At 42.0% G+C, this 15,242-nt stretch overlaps 1 protein-coding gene across 2 annotated transcripts in view; it reads right to left on the bottom strand.

Annotated features, from left to right (window-relative positions):
* Positions 1-2,115: 2,115 nt before the first annotated feature.
* LOC110979798 (IgGFc-binding protein-like) overlaps positions 2,116-15,242 on the bottom strand; it is a 98,524-nt gene continuing 85,397 nt past the window's right edge. For both annotated transcript variants that reach the window (XM_087133132.1, XM_087133133.1), the window contains exons 93-108: positions 14,918-15,092; positions 14,189-14,302; positions 13,348-13,550; positions 12,794-12,901; positions 12,337-12,495; positions 11,706-11,853; positions 11,312-11,506; positions 10,306-10,514; positions 9,241-9,424; positions 8,530-8,652; positions 7,704-8,081; positions 6,341-6,471; positions 5,680-5,883; positions 5,227-5,379; positions 4,487-4,715; positions 2,116-3,737 (exon numbers count right to left, since the gene is read on the bottom strand). In XM_087133132.1, the coding sequence (XP_086989258.1) occupies positions 3,454-3,737; positions 4,487-4,715; positions 5,227-5,379; positions 5,680-5,883; positions 6,341-6,471; positions 7,704-8,081; positions 8,530-8,652; positions 9,241-9,424; positions 10,306-10,514; positions 11,312-11,506; positions 11,706-11,853; positions 12,337-12,495; positions 12,794-12,901; positions 13,348-13,550; positions 14,189-14,302; positions 14,918-15,092 (2,997 nt within the window). In that variant the 3' untranslated portion in view covers positions 2,116-3,453. The remainder of the gene's footprint in view (positions 3,738-4,486; positions 4,716-5,226; positions 5,380-5,679; positions 5,884-6,340; positions 6,472-7,703; positions 8,082-8,529; positions 8,653-9,240; positions 9,425-10,305; positions 10,515-11,311; positions 11,507-11,705; positions 11,854-12,336; positions 12,496-12,793; positions 12,902-13,347; positions 13,551-14,188; positions 14,303-14,917; positions 15,093-15,242) is intronic.

The raw sequence follows: 15,242 nt of genomic DNA, 5'->3' as shown, positions 1-15,242 counted from the left end.
ATGAAGAAATGCACCACCATTTCACCACACAACACAAGAAACTTCATCATACTTACCACTCTCAAACAAAATACAGTCAAGGATGCGGGGCCTATGCTGGGGTGGCATTCTATAAAGAATGTATACGTTCCAATGTAAAATGTAAGGTGAAATTATTAACTGGGTATTTCAATTTTATTCAACTTCATTTAGTTTCTGTGTCTTACAGGGTTATAAGACTTACTGTTTACACGACTTACTGATTTCTTGTCCAGTTTTACGTCATACTTAATGTGTTGTTCGTAATAATGTGTATTAGGCCTATTCCTTATTGGGGTCCCTACTCGACAAGCACTGCTTCTAAGACACCCATGGCACGGGCATGACCAGCCCCCCCCCCGTTTGGTAGGTACTATATTGGGGTGGTGCATAATGGATCAACTTTTTAATGCTGGCGCCTCCCCGTCTTGAGCAACTCCCCCTTCCCGGTCCCCCACTCACACACTTTCAAGCTAGTTCCACCACCGTTGGTTCCAGCCGGTGGCGTAAATTTGCGCGTAAAATCGTAAATTAGGGAAGGGGGATTGGGGTGGGCATTTATCACATTCAAGCCCAATCTTACTTTAGAATGGCATATTTCCCCCCTTTTTGAGTGATATTGGGTACATTTTGGGTGGATTAAAATACCCAGGATCCTCAGGAAGCGTATCGTGCCACCAATGTTGACCTTGACTGACATTTCCACCCCTCACTACGTACTTGCTTTTCAATTCAGAACCTGAAAACACTTAGGCCCTATAACTGTTCACAATGAAAAATCCACTTGGAATTCTGTTCAACATGTTCATCATGTTACTCGTTGCAATAATCCATTTTGATCACATACCAACAGTTTTAACAAACGAAAGTCACGCTTACCCGCACCAATCAGGTTAATTACAAATGAATACTACCACCATTGACTACCAAATCAACTGGGAAGATTCAACATCAATTGTACCCGAAGAGTAGTCCTTCATAATACTCCAGTTGGAGTGGGAGTGTTCCGAATTTCCCGTATTAAAGGCCCGCTGGGGGAACTGATTTGGATGGAGGCAAATTAATTAGGATAGATGGGCTTGGGTTTGGGTAGAAATGCTTTTGAGAAAGAAAATTGATTTGAAATGACTCCTATGATTCCAATTTCAATACAATCTGGGTGCGGTGAGGGGGTTTAGGAAGATTGATTGGACCCCAATGGTTGATGCTGTTATGAAATGATACGCAAGCAAGACATCGGTTTCTGAAGAATATTATACCTTCTGATTATTGTTTGCAGCAACTACAGCTCATTATGTGATCAATATGCGTAATAAGCACCGCACAGGCGACAGGTGTGTGCCTGTCGGGAATCTGCTGTGTTCAGGGAAACGCCTGTCATTGATGTCAGCTATTTGTTGACAGTTGAGATTTCATTTCGTAATAACAAGGAGACAATTGAGAGAAACATCTTTGTAAGCCCATGGGCCTAATAACTGACAACTCATTGCAGATAGTCGGCAAAGTTCAATATATCCAATTTTGCCGACTGTCAGCCTCTGTATTGTCACCAGTCGCAATAAAAGATTCCATTTATATGACTGCGTATTAATTGTAACGAATTTCAACAAAGTTTGATTTTGAAGTTCCCAAGTAAATAAAGTGATGTTCTGGCAGTATTTAAGACCGACCATCTTGAGAAAAAACTATCAAAGTAATAAAGGGTTGTTCAAACTTTAAATTTGTTTCTGGTTTACCTTTAGTTTAGGTTATAGTGACAGTTTAAGGTGACAGATGACCAATTAAGAAGACTGCTGCCTAGGAACCAAGCGAAGCAAACACTGTTGCAAAGTACATAGATAATTAGTCAAGGCCCAAATCTTGTTTTACGGACATGTTTTCACCTTTGATCTGGATGGTAGTCTTCGTTTCATAAATCCATAGCATTATGTACAGTCCGAGTGCAACTTCACAGGCCACACACTTGTTTTTGGGTCTATCTAATTCCTTCCCCCTTTCCAACAGTATGTAAAAAAAACCACAAAATGTAGTCTCACCTATCAGAAAGGCTATAAAAGGTTAGATGAAAAAACAAATCCGACGATTCACAAGTCAAAGTCACTGGTCATGACAGCCTAATGAAATTTATTTCACAGATAGAAAGTGAGGAGATGGTTCTGATGTCAAAAATCGACCGCTTCTTGTGTTCACAGCTACTGCAGTTTTCTTGAGTGTCATGGCTACGGGGTAAAGTGTTCAAAATGATAGTTGTTGTTGCTTTGGGACAACTGTACATCTGCCACTGGTGTGGTCCTCTTAGGTCAAAAACTAAAACACTTACATTTTTAAAGTGCACAAACCGTTTGAAAAATAACAAGACCGAGTGTTGCCTTTCTTATTTCTTGTTAAATTGGAATTAACAAAAGACATGTAAATAAAAAGAAACAAGCAAATAAACAACAAGCATACAAAACTGACAAGAAAATAGTCGGAGAACCTTTAATTGACATATTCATCATGAGCAATGCTACTTGTGTGGATCCAATGTCTAGGACTAGAACAAGAAAACAGAAGGAACAAAAAAGACAACTGGAAAGCTTTCTCAGCCTTAATTGAAATCTGCCAAAGGTTATATATATTTCAAGCATATGTTATGCATCTGTTCCAAAGATGTGGGCAATATGTATTTATCACAATGTTTAAAAAACGTAATCTGATGCTAACAAATACACACCCTTCACTATATCTTTTGAATAATAATATTGTACACGTACTTGGAAAAAACTCATCCGGTTACCACTTAGTAATAAATCAATATACAAATGTATAGATGTAGCTATAAAATACTGCTTACAATAATACCAAATAAAAAAAAATTCTACATCTAGATGATATGATAAGAGAACCTTTCCTCAAATCTTATTATTTAAAACTAAACATAATGCTTTTATTATCTTGAAATAAATGACACATTCCATAACACATTCCTTAAATCTTATTATTTAAAACTAAACATAATGCTTTTATTATCCTGAAATAAATGACACATTCCATAATCCATTTTTGTCCACATTACAATGTGACATCACAGGCCACAGCATGACGACATCTAATTCTCAAGTCTCTCTGATGAGGAGAACAAGAATTCCACCCTATGAGTTCAACACATGCGGTACTGTTTCTATCAGTCTTTTCAGAATAAAGACAGCAACTGTCAATAACTGACTCATTGGAAATTATGCAACTGCCAAAAAAGAACATCACTAAAGTATGGTTTGCTTATTCTAGATTTGCATGTCCCTTCATATATGACTGACCAAAATATTATAAAATACTTCAAAATAGCTCAAAGTGAATAGTGCTGAATTTCTTCAGCTACTCAAAATCAATCCCATTAACCCAACTATAGACCTTTTAACTATTTCATTTATGCCTTCATATTTGACTCTGGCACAGTTAGGAATCCAGGTCATATTTAACTCCATACACATTGCCCTGGTGGCCTGTGCCATCATCCAATGGAATGGCACGGGAGAAGGCTGGTCCCGGGTCAACCATCTCAAAGACCTCATTGGTGTGAGCCTCCTCTGAACCAGTCTGGAATGTCATAGTCTTCTTCGATGACTGCCGGCCGCGACGACGACACCAGATGGTCAACACGAGGGCAACGAGGAGAATCATCATCGAGGAACCGACGGCAACGATGGTAACAGACGAAGCAGACAAATTGGCTTCTACAGCTGATTAAAAATAAGCATCGGTAGAAATGTCTCAGTTTACAAATTCCTGATGATCAGGAGCCTGCCACCACATAGTGTTATGGCTGAGACCGTCACAAGACCAAATACCAATTGGTCTACTTTACGGACCCTAGGGCTCATGAGTGACAATCAATGTCCTTTAGCAGCCACATGCAATACGACCAATGAGTCGTTATTTCATAGAATTGGAATTTCCCTCAACACTGGTTGAACTGTGTTTTAAGTCACATCGAGCAGCATGCACCATGCGCAACATTTTCTGTGTCAGATTTTTGTACTCTGCCTGCAGGGCACATACCACGTATATGGCAAGAGGGGTCACAACATGTGCAGGAGAATTGATGACTTAAATCATTGAAAATATTTCTCTCGGTCAATTCACCTTCCTCAGACCCCTATCAAGCTTTAAAAGCACTAGTTTAAAACAACTCCATTTACAGAAGCTTTAAATCCACCAGCTTCAATCTCAAAGCATGGATGGTTTATCCATTCAGTCAACTATGTCAGTGGTATTTCTGCGAGATACTTTGGTCCTTGCCATATACTTACACATTGCTTCAAGAATTTGTACGCAATAACAATTTCATGGGCAGTCACAGTAAAACCAATATTCAGTTCTAATAAAATCAGTGAAAGCAAATTCCTGCAACACAAAATGTCTGTGAGTTGGAAAACGTCAAACCCAGTGGGATTTTCAGAATTAAAAGAAAGGGAGAGTTGCTACTCACGTCCTGTGGTGACCTTTTTGATGGTGACTCTCAGGGTGCTGTCTGTGGGCGGTTCCTTGGTAGCTGGTCTCGGACCCAGGTAGACTACACTGGTGATGTTGACGGGCAGCGATGGGTCAGATATGTGTAGACTCAGCCCTTCGTACACTGACAGGGCCAGAGCATCTGCAGGCGTCATGCCGTCTTCAGAAACAGGGGCGGCAGAGCCGGTACTAGGAGAACCACTCTCCTAACATAAGGCAGAAGAGAAAGGAAGTGAGAATTAAACAAATATTCTGTGAGAGACATAACCTACAATGCACTTCCTGTATAATATATATCTCCATTGATGTCGGCAGGATGATTTTTTTTGGGGGGGGGGGAGTTTGAAGGTTGGCAAAGCACTCATTGGCAAAAAATAATAACACTTTTTTTCCAGCAAACTGGCCAATTTCCATCATATTCTTCTTCCTTTTTATATTGTTTGATTTGGCTTTTTTTTTTCATTTTCCATTTCTTGTTGGGGGGGAGCGCTCATTGAGAGCAAAACATGAAAGAATAGTTAGTGGCCGCAGAGGCCTTTGACAATGTTCCTTTTTGGCATTAATAGGTGTGACAAGGAGGTCTCAACAAGGAAGCGTTTCTGTGGCAGTCAATACAATTTTTCTAAATCTCTTGCTCTAATGTGACATTTTTCAGGTTAGGTCAGTACCAACTTTGTTGGAGTATTTGACATTTGAATGGAAGCTTTTTGGACTCACCAGGAAGATGTCCACGAGCACTGTGTCATCCGACGCTGCTCGCTTCTTGCGAGCTTCACGGCGAATGGAGCATTCAAAGGTGAAGCAATCAGCGACTGAGACAATTTCTGCGGCAGCAATGAGGCTGTCACAGAGTTGGGTCAGGGTGGTACTCTGTTGGGTGATCAACAACAAACAAGGAAACACATTTCAATCTTGCATTTCAAACTGTCAGTTGGAAAATATGTTTATTGAATTAGTTTTTGGAGAGAAGGGTAAAGGTTAGTTCATGCTTAAGGCAAACGTCAAACAGGAGCTAATTTGACTCAGGGGGACATTTACAGCAAAATGTGCTTGAGTCCAAATGTGTTCAACTTCTGCTAATTCACAGTGCGAGTATTTGATTTGATGCCACAAACTCGCATTTGTGTTCACATGAAATGTGAACCGGTCTTAAATCTGAGAATGACATACAGGTATGATGGAGGCCAGCTCAGCGGAGACGGTCACTTCCGAACAGAAGGGGTTCTCGGCACAGTCGGCGTGAATGGTTCCCACGTCGCAGTACATGCCACTGCAAGGCTCAGTCACGCAAAGGGGAACCTGGTCAGACGGCACGCAGGTGGAACTAGCCGGGCAGTGGCTGTCTTCCGTGCAAGAGATCGGCTTAGAAGCATTCTTAGGGGCACAAGAGAGTTAGACATTGGTTTGATTTGATCTGTCCTGTTACATTTCAAATACGTCAGTTGAGCAGATGATGACACTGACAATATATCTGTTTTGCCTGGTGCTGCAACATTACATGTACCAACGATGTATTTACACTGGACGTGTACAAAACACACACAAAATCAACAAAGTTATGAGGTTTAAAGACAGGCATAGACAAACTCAACAAGATAGACCTATACTAGCCTGAGCCACTTGATTTCAAGTGCTGCAGTTTAGGCCATCACAAGTCTATCACTTGTCATCGAGTTTTAAGCCGAGTCACAAACTTTCTGAATTAAATGTGAGCTTTCCATGGTTCACCCTGTTACTTGTGATGGATTCAACAATGCTGATTTCAACTTTGCTTTTCTTGAAGCAAAATATTTCATCTGATCAACTGGGCTGAAGCACCCCTAGGACATACCAAGGAGCATTTGATGACAGCTCCGGCCGCGCAGTTACACTCATCACATTTACCATACTCCCAGGTGCTCCCACTGGGTCTGGTCTCGCTGCCGTCCCAGCAAACTGGTGTGCCTGGAAGATCCACAAATTCTGACAAAAAAAGGGAAGGACAAATACAAATGCGAATCAATCACTCAGCTCCAGTAATCAACACCTCCGGTATTCTCACCAATTTTGGAATCGATTCTGATTTCATCAAGGAATCACAATTCTGCTTGCATTCAGTTCTTGTCACTGGCAAATGTTGCATTCATAATGGTGAATCACCCAATGAAATATATCAACCAGGCATTAAATCTATTCGCATTTGAAAATTGTTTTTGTAGAAGCAAATAATTTAAAGAAATCAGACGTAGCCCTTTTTGTATTTGTAAAGTGCTTTCTGGTACCTAATCACGGGGATATAAAACCAATCGCTACAGAGATCCCAATTCTCATTAAGTGGAGTCGTGATTCCGATTCCACATCCGGAACCGAGTCTAATCAATTCTTGCACAGAATTTCCCAAAGACTACCATGTGCGTATTTGTCCATCATCATTTGAACGCCTGTGCTTCAACATGCCTGGTACCCCTGTGAAAGCCTGAAGATTGGCTCACTTTCAACTTGCACTCATTCTGTGCTATACTTGTGTGCAAAACAACACGCAGGCAGATGTGACTGCTAGGGAGCAAAGCCTCCTCTGTTGAAGCACGCAGTCTGTGGGCTAGTAAATGAAATCTGCACTACTTCTGAAGTATTCCAGTCACTCAGTGTTGGCATTACTGTTGGTTGTAAACATAAACTAACAGAAGATCCTGTTTGCGCTTGCTTGAGCCCCAGGACGGAGGATTTTTTTTTTGTGGTCCTTTACAGTGTCTTGGGCAGTGTTGCGGTCTATCACAGAGTCCTTTCAATGTCCTTTCACAAGTCCTATTAAAAGCCGAATTTCCAAGACTGCTCATACGTAACACAGTGGGCAATGCCAAAGGAATGCTTTTGTAACAGCTCATTTGAAAAGCTTGCGACTTGGCTTTGAGACTGGATGACTTTCATGGACTTATTACAGGGACTTGTGATAGCCTCAACGACAACACACTGGCCATGCCACATAAGCAGGCATTACCACCCTCAGTGACAGATCTAGGTTAATTAAACATAAAAATACAAGTTTCGGATAGGGGCCAGGGCTCCGTGTGTTCCATTGTTGTCCTGTATTTCGATGATCCTGAATCTGCCTGACTGCCCTCAACACCTATCCATGTGATATAAACTTCACAAAGGCACCAGCCTGACAAGCTCTCACACTTTTCATGTGTTATACCTTAGTTTGAGGTGCCTACCTGCTTCCAACATGGCATGCCAGCCGTGAGCATTCACTTGGTCGTCAGTCACAAAGTACATCCACACGGCATCTCCCTCGATGTAAACGGGCCCGGGTGACGTGTAGCCATCCAGTCGGTATATTACCCCCTGCAGGGTGGACAGGGGACCTTGATTCAGGCCCAGGGGGTATTGGAAGCCCGGACCAAGGTACAGGTAGTCCCTCCCGGTCTCCACCTGAAACGCCTCCGGGAAGGTCACGTTGATGTAGCGGGCACCCGGCACCCAGAGCTGGTAGAAACCCTTCCAGGAATTTGGGTAGGGCTGTGAGTAATTTGGGGATTTGAACCAGGTGGAGGCGCAGTCGGCACCATAACATGCGTACCGGGCGTCGTATTCTGTGTTGCAACAAAGAATGCATGTAAAAGCTTACAGAGATTTCTGTCTTTTTCTATGCCGGGAATGACCACCTCACACTGAGCATAACAGATCAATGTCACAAGTTTACCAAAGAAATGAGACAAGGGAAAATAGAAATTTCATACAAAGACCAGGCTTTTGAAAATTATGAAGTGAAAACAGATTCTTCACAAGGAGCTTTTCAAGAGATTGATTTCACCTCCAGTCAAGAGGAAACTTGAGAGAGGCAATCAAACTGTCTCTGTAACAACCAAGAGTGGGTGATAATTCCATTCAAATGCTATCATTTTCTTCCTGAATCCTAACAGACCTCAATCCTCCAGTTTCAATATGAATTTACATCCCCCCCAGGGGGTTTAGGATTAAACTGTGTGGCCTGGCTGGAACTACAGAGTTAATTAAAGTACACGAGTGTGTCAGACCTACCTGCTTGGACATCACAGTTCTGGCCCATCCTGTTGTTGTCGGCGCACTCACAGACGTAGTTCGGGCTACCGCCCATTCGCCTCAGACACTGTGAGCCTTCTGCACAAGGACTGTCAGCACACTCTGTGTGAAGAAATATGCGCCAACATCTTCAGCATGGTACAACAGAATTTCCATCACAGGTATGGTCACATCTTGAAGGGTATCAATGCTAGGAGATGATATTCACCCTAAGAGGTGGAGTTTTAGCCCGAACAGGGCAGGAGGTGATACAACTCATCCCTAAGGCCATAGCTGTCCCATGCCTGATCTTCATTCATTATGATTGCAAAATTGAAGGTTTAATTCAGTCATTGTATGCTTTTGGTGTTTGGGCAATCGTTGTTCCACCTATCTCAGAAAAAAATGGACACCTGCGGATATAACTGGTCTGATTTTTACAAAATTGGTGTCAAAATAATTGTAAGACATTATTCAATGGGCTTGGGCAAAAGAATGCATTGCGACAAAACTAGAAAAAATGTCTCAAGGCAGCTAAGATTCTGTCCCCAACCTCTTTTAGGATTAATTGCACGTGTGTGCACTGGTGCACAAATAAGGCCTGAGGGCCATTCAGAAATCAGGAATATACTTGAAAATGTGTACATTGTGCAGGATTTGAAGGTGTTTAGTATTCGTAGGTATTTGCTAAAAAAGAGTAACTTAAATTACCTTCAAAGACGCAATCTTGACCATTGCCAACAAATCCCTCATCACAGACACACTTTTGGATGCCATTGACTTCAGTGCATGTGGCATTCTCGTGGCATGCAGCAGGGGAGCATATGACCTCGCCAAACGCATCGGAGCAGGTGCATCGCATGGTACAGGAATTGGTGTAGTAATCGTCATTCAACTGCAAGGCAAGCAGCGTCCAAAGGGCAACAACATTGTGAGCATGGACAAATTCAAAACTTGACTTATGCCTCATACCACTGAGACCAGATGAATATATGTTGCTTCGCATGAGTAATTGAGTATTGTATAAAATACCCTTGCCAGAGGATATGGTACACAGATGAAGTTGATCGTCTCAAGGCTTGAAATGATAAAGGGAGCCTTGTTACCTGGCAAGGACGTCTATTTGGGGTTGAAAAACTGCCACAAGGGGTACACTTTAGTATATGAGTTACTGACAGCTGTCAGTGTGTGAGGCCATTATTACTGACACCATGCTAGCCATCTCCCCCACCCCCAATAACACACAGGGTGTCAGTTTGTGGTATCAGTTTGGATGCATGGCCTTGGATGAGATGGCATCAATATCATGGACAAAATTAATGTATGCATTCCTTGAAACAAAGTCCAGGGCAAACTCATTTCCAGAAAAAGTAGTCTCGTGACAGAGCGAACAACGGTTGGCAAGGAGCTGGACTAAGTTCTGCTGACACAGTGACCTATGGTCCCTGTCTCAGGTGCTTGTGGCTTGTTAATCTACTGGGTATTGGATATCTATTCATTGTTATACAACAAGGCATCAAAGAAGCAGGAAAAAAGGAAAAGTGACCGGGTTAAACTTGGTTGGACAAAGAAAATGACTGGAGTGAAATTTTATTCTGAGACTTCAAAACCCTCGGAAGCTTGCAAGACCGACACATATATTGCTGCAAATGTAGGAAATGACAGTCAGTGAGGAATCACTCCAAAGGACTCTGCCTCTCTGACGCAATTTTAAACCTCCTTACTGAAGTACAAAAGGCTAAGGAGAGATTAGTTAGATGTTCATTTGTGTCTTACCCGGAGATATTTCTGTCCATTATCATACTGACAACCGCACTGACTTCGAGGTACGCATTCATCACCATCCTGGTAGAAACCTTCTCGACAGGTGCACCCCTCGGCACAGCGTAAGTTGCAGGGGGATATGTCTCCATCAGGGTCGCGACAGGTCGGAGGGCAGGGGTCAGCGCACAGGGAGTACTCTGCATTCCGCGGGCAATCTTGCGCTATTTGACACGAGAGAGGTCAAGAAAAACAGGTGCTCTGAACATCCTGAAATCATATACTTGGATTGAAAATGGAAAAATAACAGAAACCAAAACAAACCAAAACTAAACCTTACGAGTTGAAATTAAAACTTTTCTAACAAAGCTGTATATGTGATCGACTCTAGGAAAATGAGTAATAAGTCCCCGGATTCAGGTTATGGGTTTTTGATATGGCTGGATTCTGTACATCAAAAGCTACAATTTGATATATGAATGACCCCTGTAGTGCACTGCGTTCCGGAGATATATGGACATTTGTATATCAAGTTTTCAGATACAACACAAGCACTTTTCGAGAAAAAGCTCCTAATGTGTAGTGCTTGGAAACCCAATGCTATGTAGGATTTCCTACTGACTGATCCATTTTTCATCTTTATTCATCAGTGTCCATGTTTGTAGTCACGAATTCTGAACATAGAAATGTTATTGAAGCTATTTAAAGAAATGTTGCCCTCTCCAAATAGAACAGGCTATAACATGTTTTGGCATTGCGTGACTTATTACCTTTTTTGCAGAGCGGGTCACATATATCATGTTATATATTTTCAATCATGTAATATTTTATCTGACCTTTTTTCCCTTACATTTTATTTTTGACAAATTGTGCACACAAAAAATGAGTGCTTAAAGACCACTACATGATGCAGCACAGCTGATTTGTACTTGAAAAGAAAAATGCAATGATAAGTAAAATGAATTTTTTGAAAAAAGCTTACATCAATGTCACTGTAATAAACGATTTGCCTAGGACTTACTGCAGGAGATTGCACTTCTCCATTCACTGACAGCGTGACCCAGGTCCTGGCACAGCTGTGCGTAGGTAGCAACCACTCCACAAGCAATGGGCAGAGCCAGGCTTGGGTCAACCAGCACCGCTGCACAGACATCGTACCTGCAAGCCGCATAGAACTCAGCCGACGATGCTGAACAGCCTTGGAATGGGAAGTTATCTGACGGAAAAGAAAAACGCAGTGAAAATTCTCATTTTATCTTAAAATGACACACTCTTTGACGCCGGCTTTTTGTTGATGTTTTCTTGACTTTTCCTCTTCCCTTTGTTACATTTTTCATGCCTCCGACAAGTTCACTGAAGAATACTTCCGTTGGCAAGTGAATGACAAGTGACGAGCTTTTATAAGGATGACTCACCCCTGGAATTAAGCAACGGTGAGCACACCGTATCAGCAAACTCAGTATCAAAAGCATTGTCACACTGGTTAGGTTGCTCTGTTGCATTCGCTGGACAGGGTAGGTTCCCAACAACCTGACGATTGCCAAAGCTTACTGCTGTATCAACCTAGAAGGAAACCAGTGAAAAGAGCCAAAGCTTCAGACACAATGAAAGCAATCAAATTATACGGCCGTGTTAGCAGGCAAATAGGCACTGCTGTCTTTGGCTATGGCTATTTAGTGCAGCCTGTCAAGGGCAAAAACTAAAGCCATAGCCACAAAATGTCAAATTTAACCATAGCCTTAGAGTTACCCATTCTCACAATAGCTACAACGAAAGCACCAACTTGTATACCCTGCTAACGGTGGAAATTTCCTCTTTCCCAAAAATATATAGCATACTGAAGTGACAGTAGACTGACCTTGACATAAATATATATTAAAAATACCATGTGCTTGAATTCTCTTAAAGACTGGAAGGTGGTGTGGTTAGATATTTATAAGTCGGGTTCTTTTACGTGTGATAACGTTAAAAATGACAAAATTTGTTGTTTGCCTGATGCAGTATGATGACTTGTTGTTGTGTATAAAGTGTAAATCAACACCCTACCGTCTGTTCATTTCCATCATCAAAATCATCATCGGTGTTATTGTTAGCATTGCCACAGAGACCACAGAACTGAGTGGATCCAATCACGGCAGTCAGCTCAATGTCTGCACTGTATTGGCCATCCCATTTCAGATCAAACTGGTCAGGGATTTTTACAACCTGCAGAAAAAAGGGAAAGCATCTTCATCAATGAATCTAAGTGGCTGTAGGACAGGATACATTTTGTCACAAGTTTTGAATGAATTCAACAAATTTTTTTTCAGGCAAACAGAAAAATTTGTCTTTTGAATATTGAGGATTTTCTTCAGAACTGAAATGGTTTCAGAAGAAATTACATATGACAGTCATACATATATTTTGCAAACAGAGGTACTTTAAAAGGGCCATTCTATCTGCACTCAGATTGAGAGAAAATCCAAATGTTAAGAAATTGCTTAACAAATAAAAAAAACCTTACAATGTAATTGCCCACACGACGGATCTCTACAACAGGAGTTGCATTAAAAGGTGGTGTCTGGACAACATCACTGACAACCACACCTACATCCGGAACCAGCTTAATCTCCTATAAACCAAGAAGAAGCAAATAATAAAATGGTAGCATTGGGTGAAAATGGTACTGGCCAATTCATCCCTTGACATTTAGTTAGTTAACCTATCTACCTTCAGCAGAAGCACCCCCTCATTGGTTGAAAAGAGCCATACTGGTCAGGAGTGTTCGTTTCATTGGTAGTGATGTGTGTCATGCACGCAACATGTGCAGTTCATACTCATTTGAGAACCAGCAAAAAAGGAGCCTGCATTGGTAGGATACTTGCACCTTCTTTTGGTCAAGTTTGGGGCTCATACAGAACGTGTGGTTCCAGAACCAATTTTTCTTTTCATGAGAGCAAAACAGTAAAAATAAAAACATTCAGTTCTCCGATAATCCCTCGTTAACTCGGTATAACTTCAGTCCATCGGTGCATTCAATGTGATCTGATTTACTCCAACATTTGGCGCTGTCCTTACCGTGCCCCCATAATTGATGATCAGCTCTTTCATGGTGGTGTAGGCCGAGCTGCCCACTCTCTGATTGACCTGAATCACGGAGATTGTCGAATCAGCCTCGCAGAGCCGGAAGAGGTAGTACGAGCACTCGCCCATGAAGTCAAAATACTTGCCGTCAAAGGTGCGGTAGTGGGGATCCCCATAGGTCAGGCAGTACAACGTTTCTGGTCAAAGAGAATGGCACGAGCTGTAAGCTTCATAGGACGAAATGTATCTCCCACACCAAATAAAAACAGATGCTATGAATTTCCTCTAATTAAAGAGAGAAAGTCAGGATGGCAAATTACAAAACAAACCACACTGAATCCTGACACCTAGACTGAAATAATTCAACAGCAAGGTCGCCCAGAATTAAACTGGCACTTTGAAGTTGACTTGCAGATGGTTAACTTTGGATGAAATTTCAATCAAAATGGGCAAATGATTGGAGCAAACTTTTGCTCTTGATATACGGCCAAAGACTACAAATGCTGACTCACTACAGCCATTTGAACAACATTTGTATGTCACTTAATGCCACTGCCTAATTTTCAAACCTCTAGGGCCACACACCTATCGAGCAATCTTTGCTGCCACAAGAGTCCACCGACTTTTCAGACTATGTGGGTGCAAACCGAACGTCAGTCGGAGATCAATCGGGGTGTCCGTGGCAGTTTAACCTGTCAGCCGTGCCTGCGTGCACACGGACGGCTGTCTACACAAGCAAGACTTCCGAGCACACGGACGGCTGTCTACACAAGCAAGACTTCCCAGCATGACTGCATATCATTTAGGAAGTAGAAACGGCAATTGATAAGTTTACCTTGCATGCAGTTCGTTCCAGTCCAGCCCCGCTGGCAGACGCAGGAGTAACTCAAGTTTTCCTCCACAATGCATGTTCCACCGTTCTGGCACGGCTTTGCTTCACAAGGACTTGCTGTATTGGACAGAGAACACAAGACAACATGTATTTGAAAAGGATGTGATTTGAACCTAACCTCAGATACACTGTATGAGGAAGAAGGTCGATAAAAGACGGTCTATTTGAAGTTCATAATTTGAAGTGAATGGAGTATGGATCTGGACCAGATTAATGAACTATGATCCCCTCACAAGAACCTTCAGTCAATCTGAAACCTTGTCAGACACAGACGGTGCTAGCTTTTGCTAAATGAACCTAAGGAACCTGATAAATTATTATTAAACCTGCAGCTTAAACAATCAAAGACATAGGCAAGTCTAAAGTTTCATTCTGTGGCAAGGGGAAGCCTGCATTTAAAGTATCATCTTCTAGTCTTGCCAGGGAAGAGAGGACAATATCCTTATCCTTCAAGAGCTGCAATGAGTGAAAATATATCACACCATCGTAAATCACATCAATCTTAACACATCACCTCCAAATCTAAGTGGCCAAGTGATGCCTTCATACACCCAACTTGCTTGAATACAAACACGTTTTACATTCCAGAAATGACATATCCGACAACCTGTTTAATTAATAACCTAGGGCCCAAATCTGACCACCAAAGTTTCCAACCCCAAATGTGCTTACTGTTGCACTCCAAACCATTTCCAATGAGACTGTCGTTGCATACGCACTGCTGCACCCCGTCAATGATCAGACACTGCGCGTCGCTGTGACAGGTGGCATTCGAGCAAATCAGATCTCCATCTGCTCCACAGCTGCAGAGGATTCCGCAGTTGTCAAACATGAAGGTAAAGCCAACCTGGGACAGGCGATGGGAGAATGATGACTGAATTAAGTAAGATTTTAAGCTTAGCTCAAAACAGAGAGACAGAGTGTGAAATAACAGTTTGACATTGGCCAATTTGGGACCATTTTATGGTATCTGTCGGACCCAAAGCAGGTGTGGTTG

The sequence above is a fragment of the Acanthaster planci genome, linkage group LG02 (assembly GCF_054643075.1).
Source record: "Acanthaster planci isolate LZ-2023a linkage group LG02, COTS_SCS, whole genome shotgun sequence".
In the NCBI taxonomy this organism is placed as follows: Eukaryota; Metazoa; Echinodermata; class Asteroidea; order Valvatida; family Acanthasteridae; genus Acanthaster; species Acanthaster planci.
This window is presented reverse-complemented; position numbering and strand designations above follow the sequence as displayed.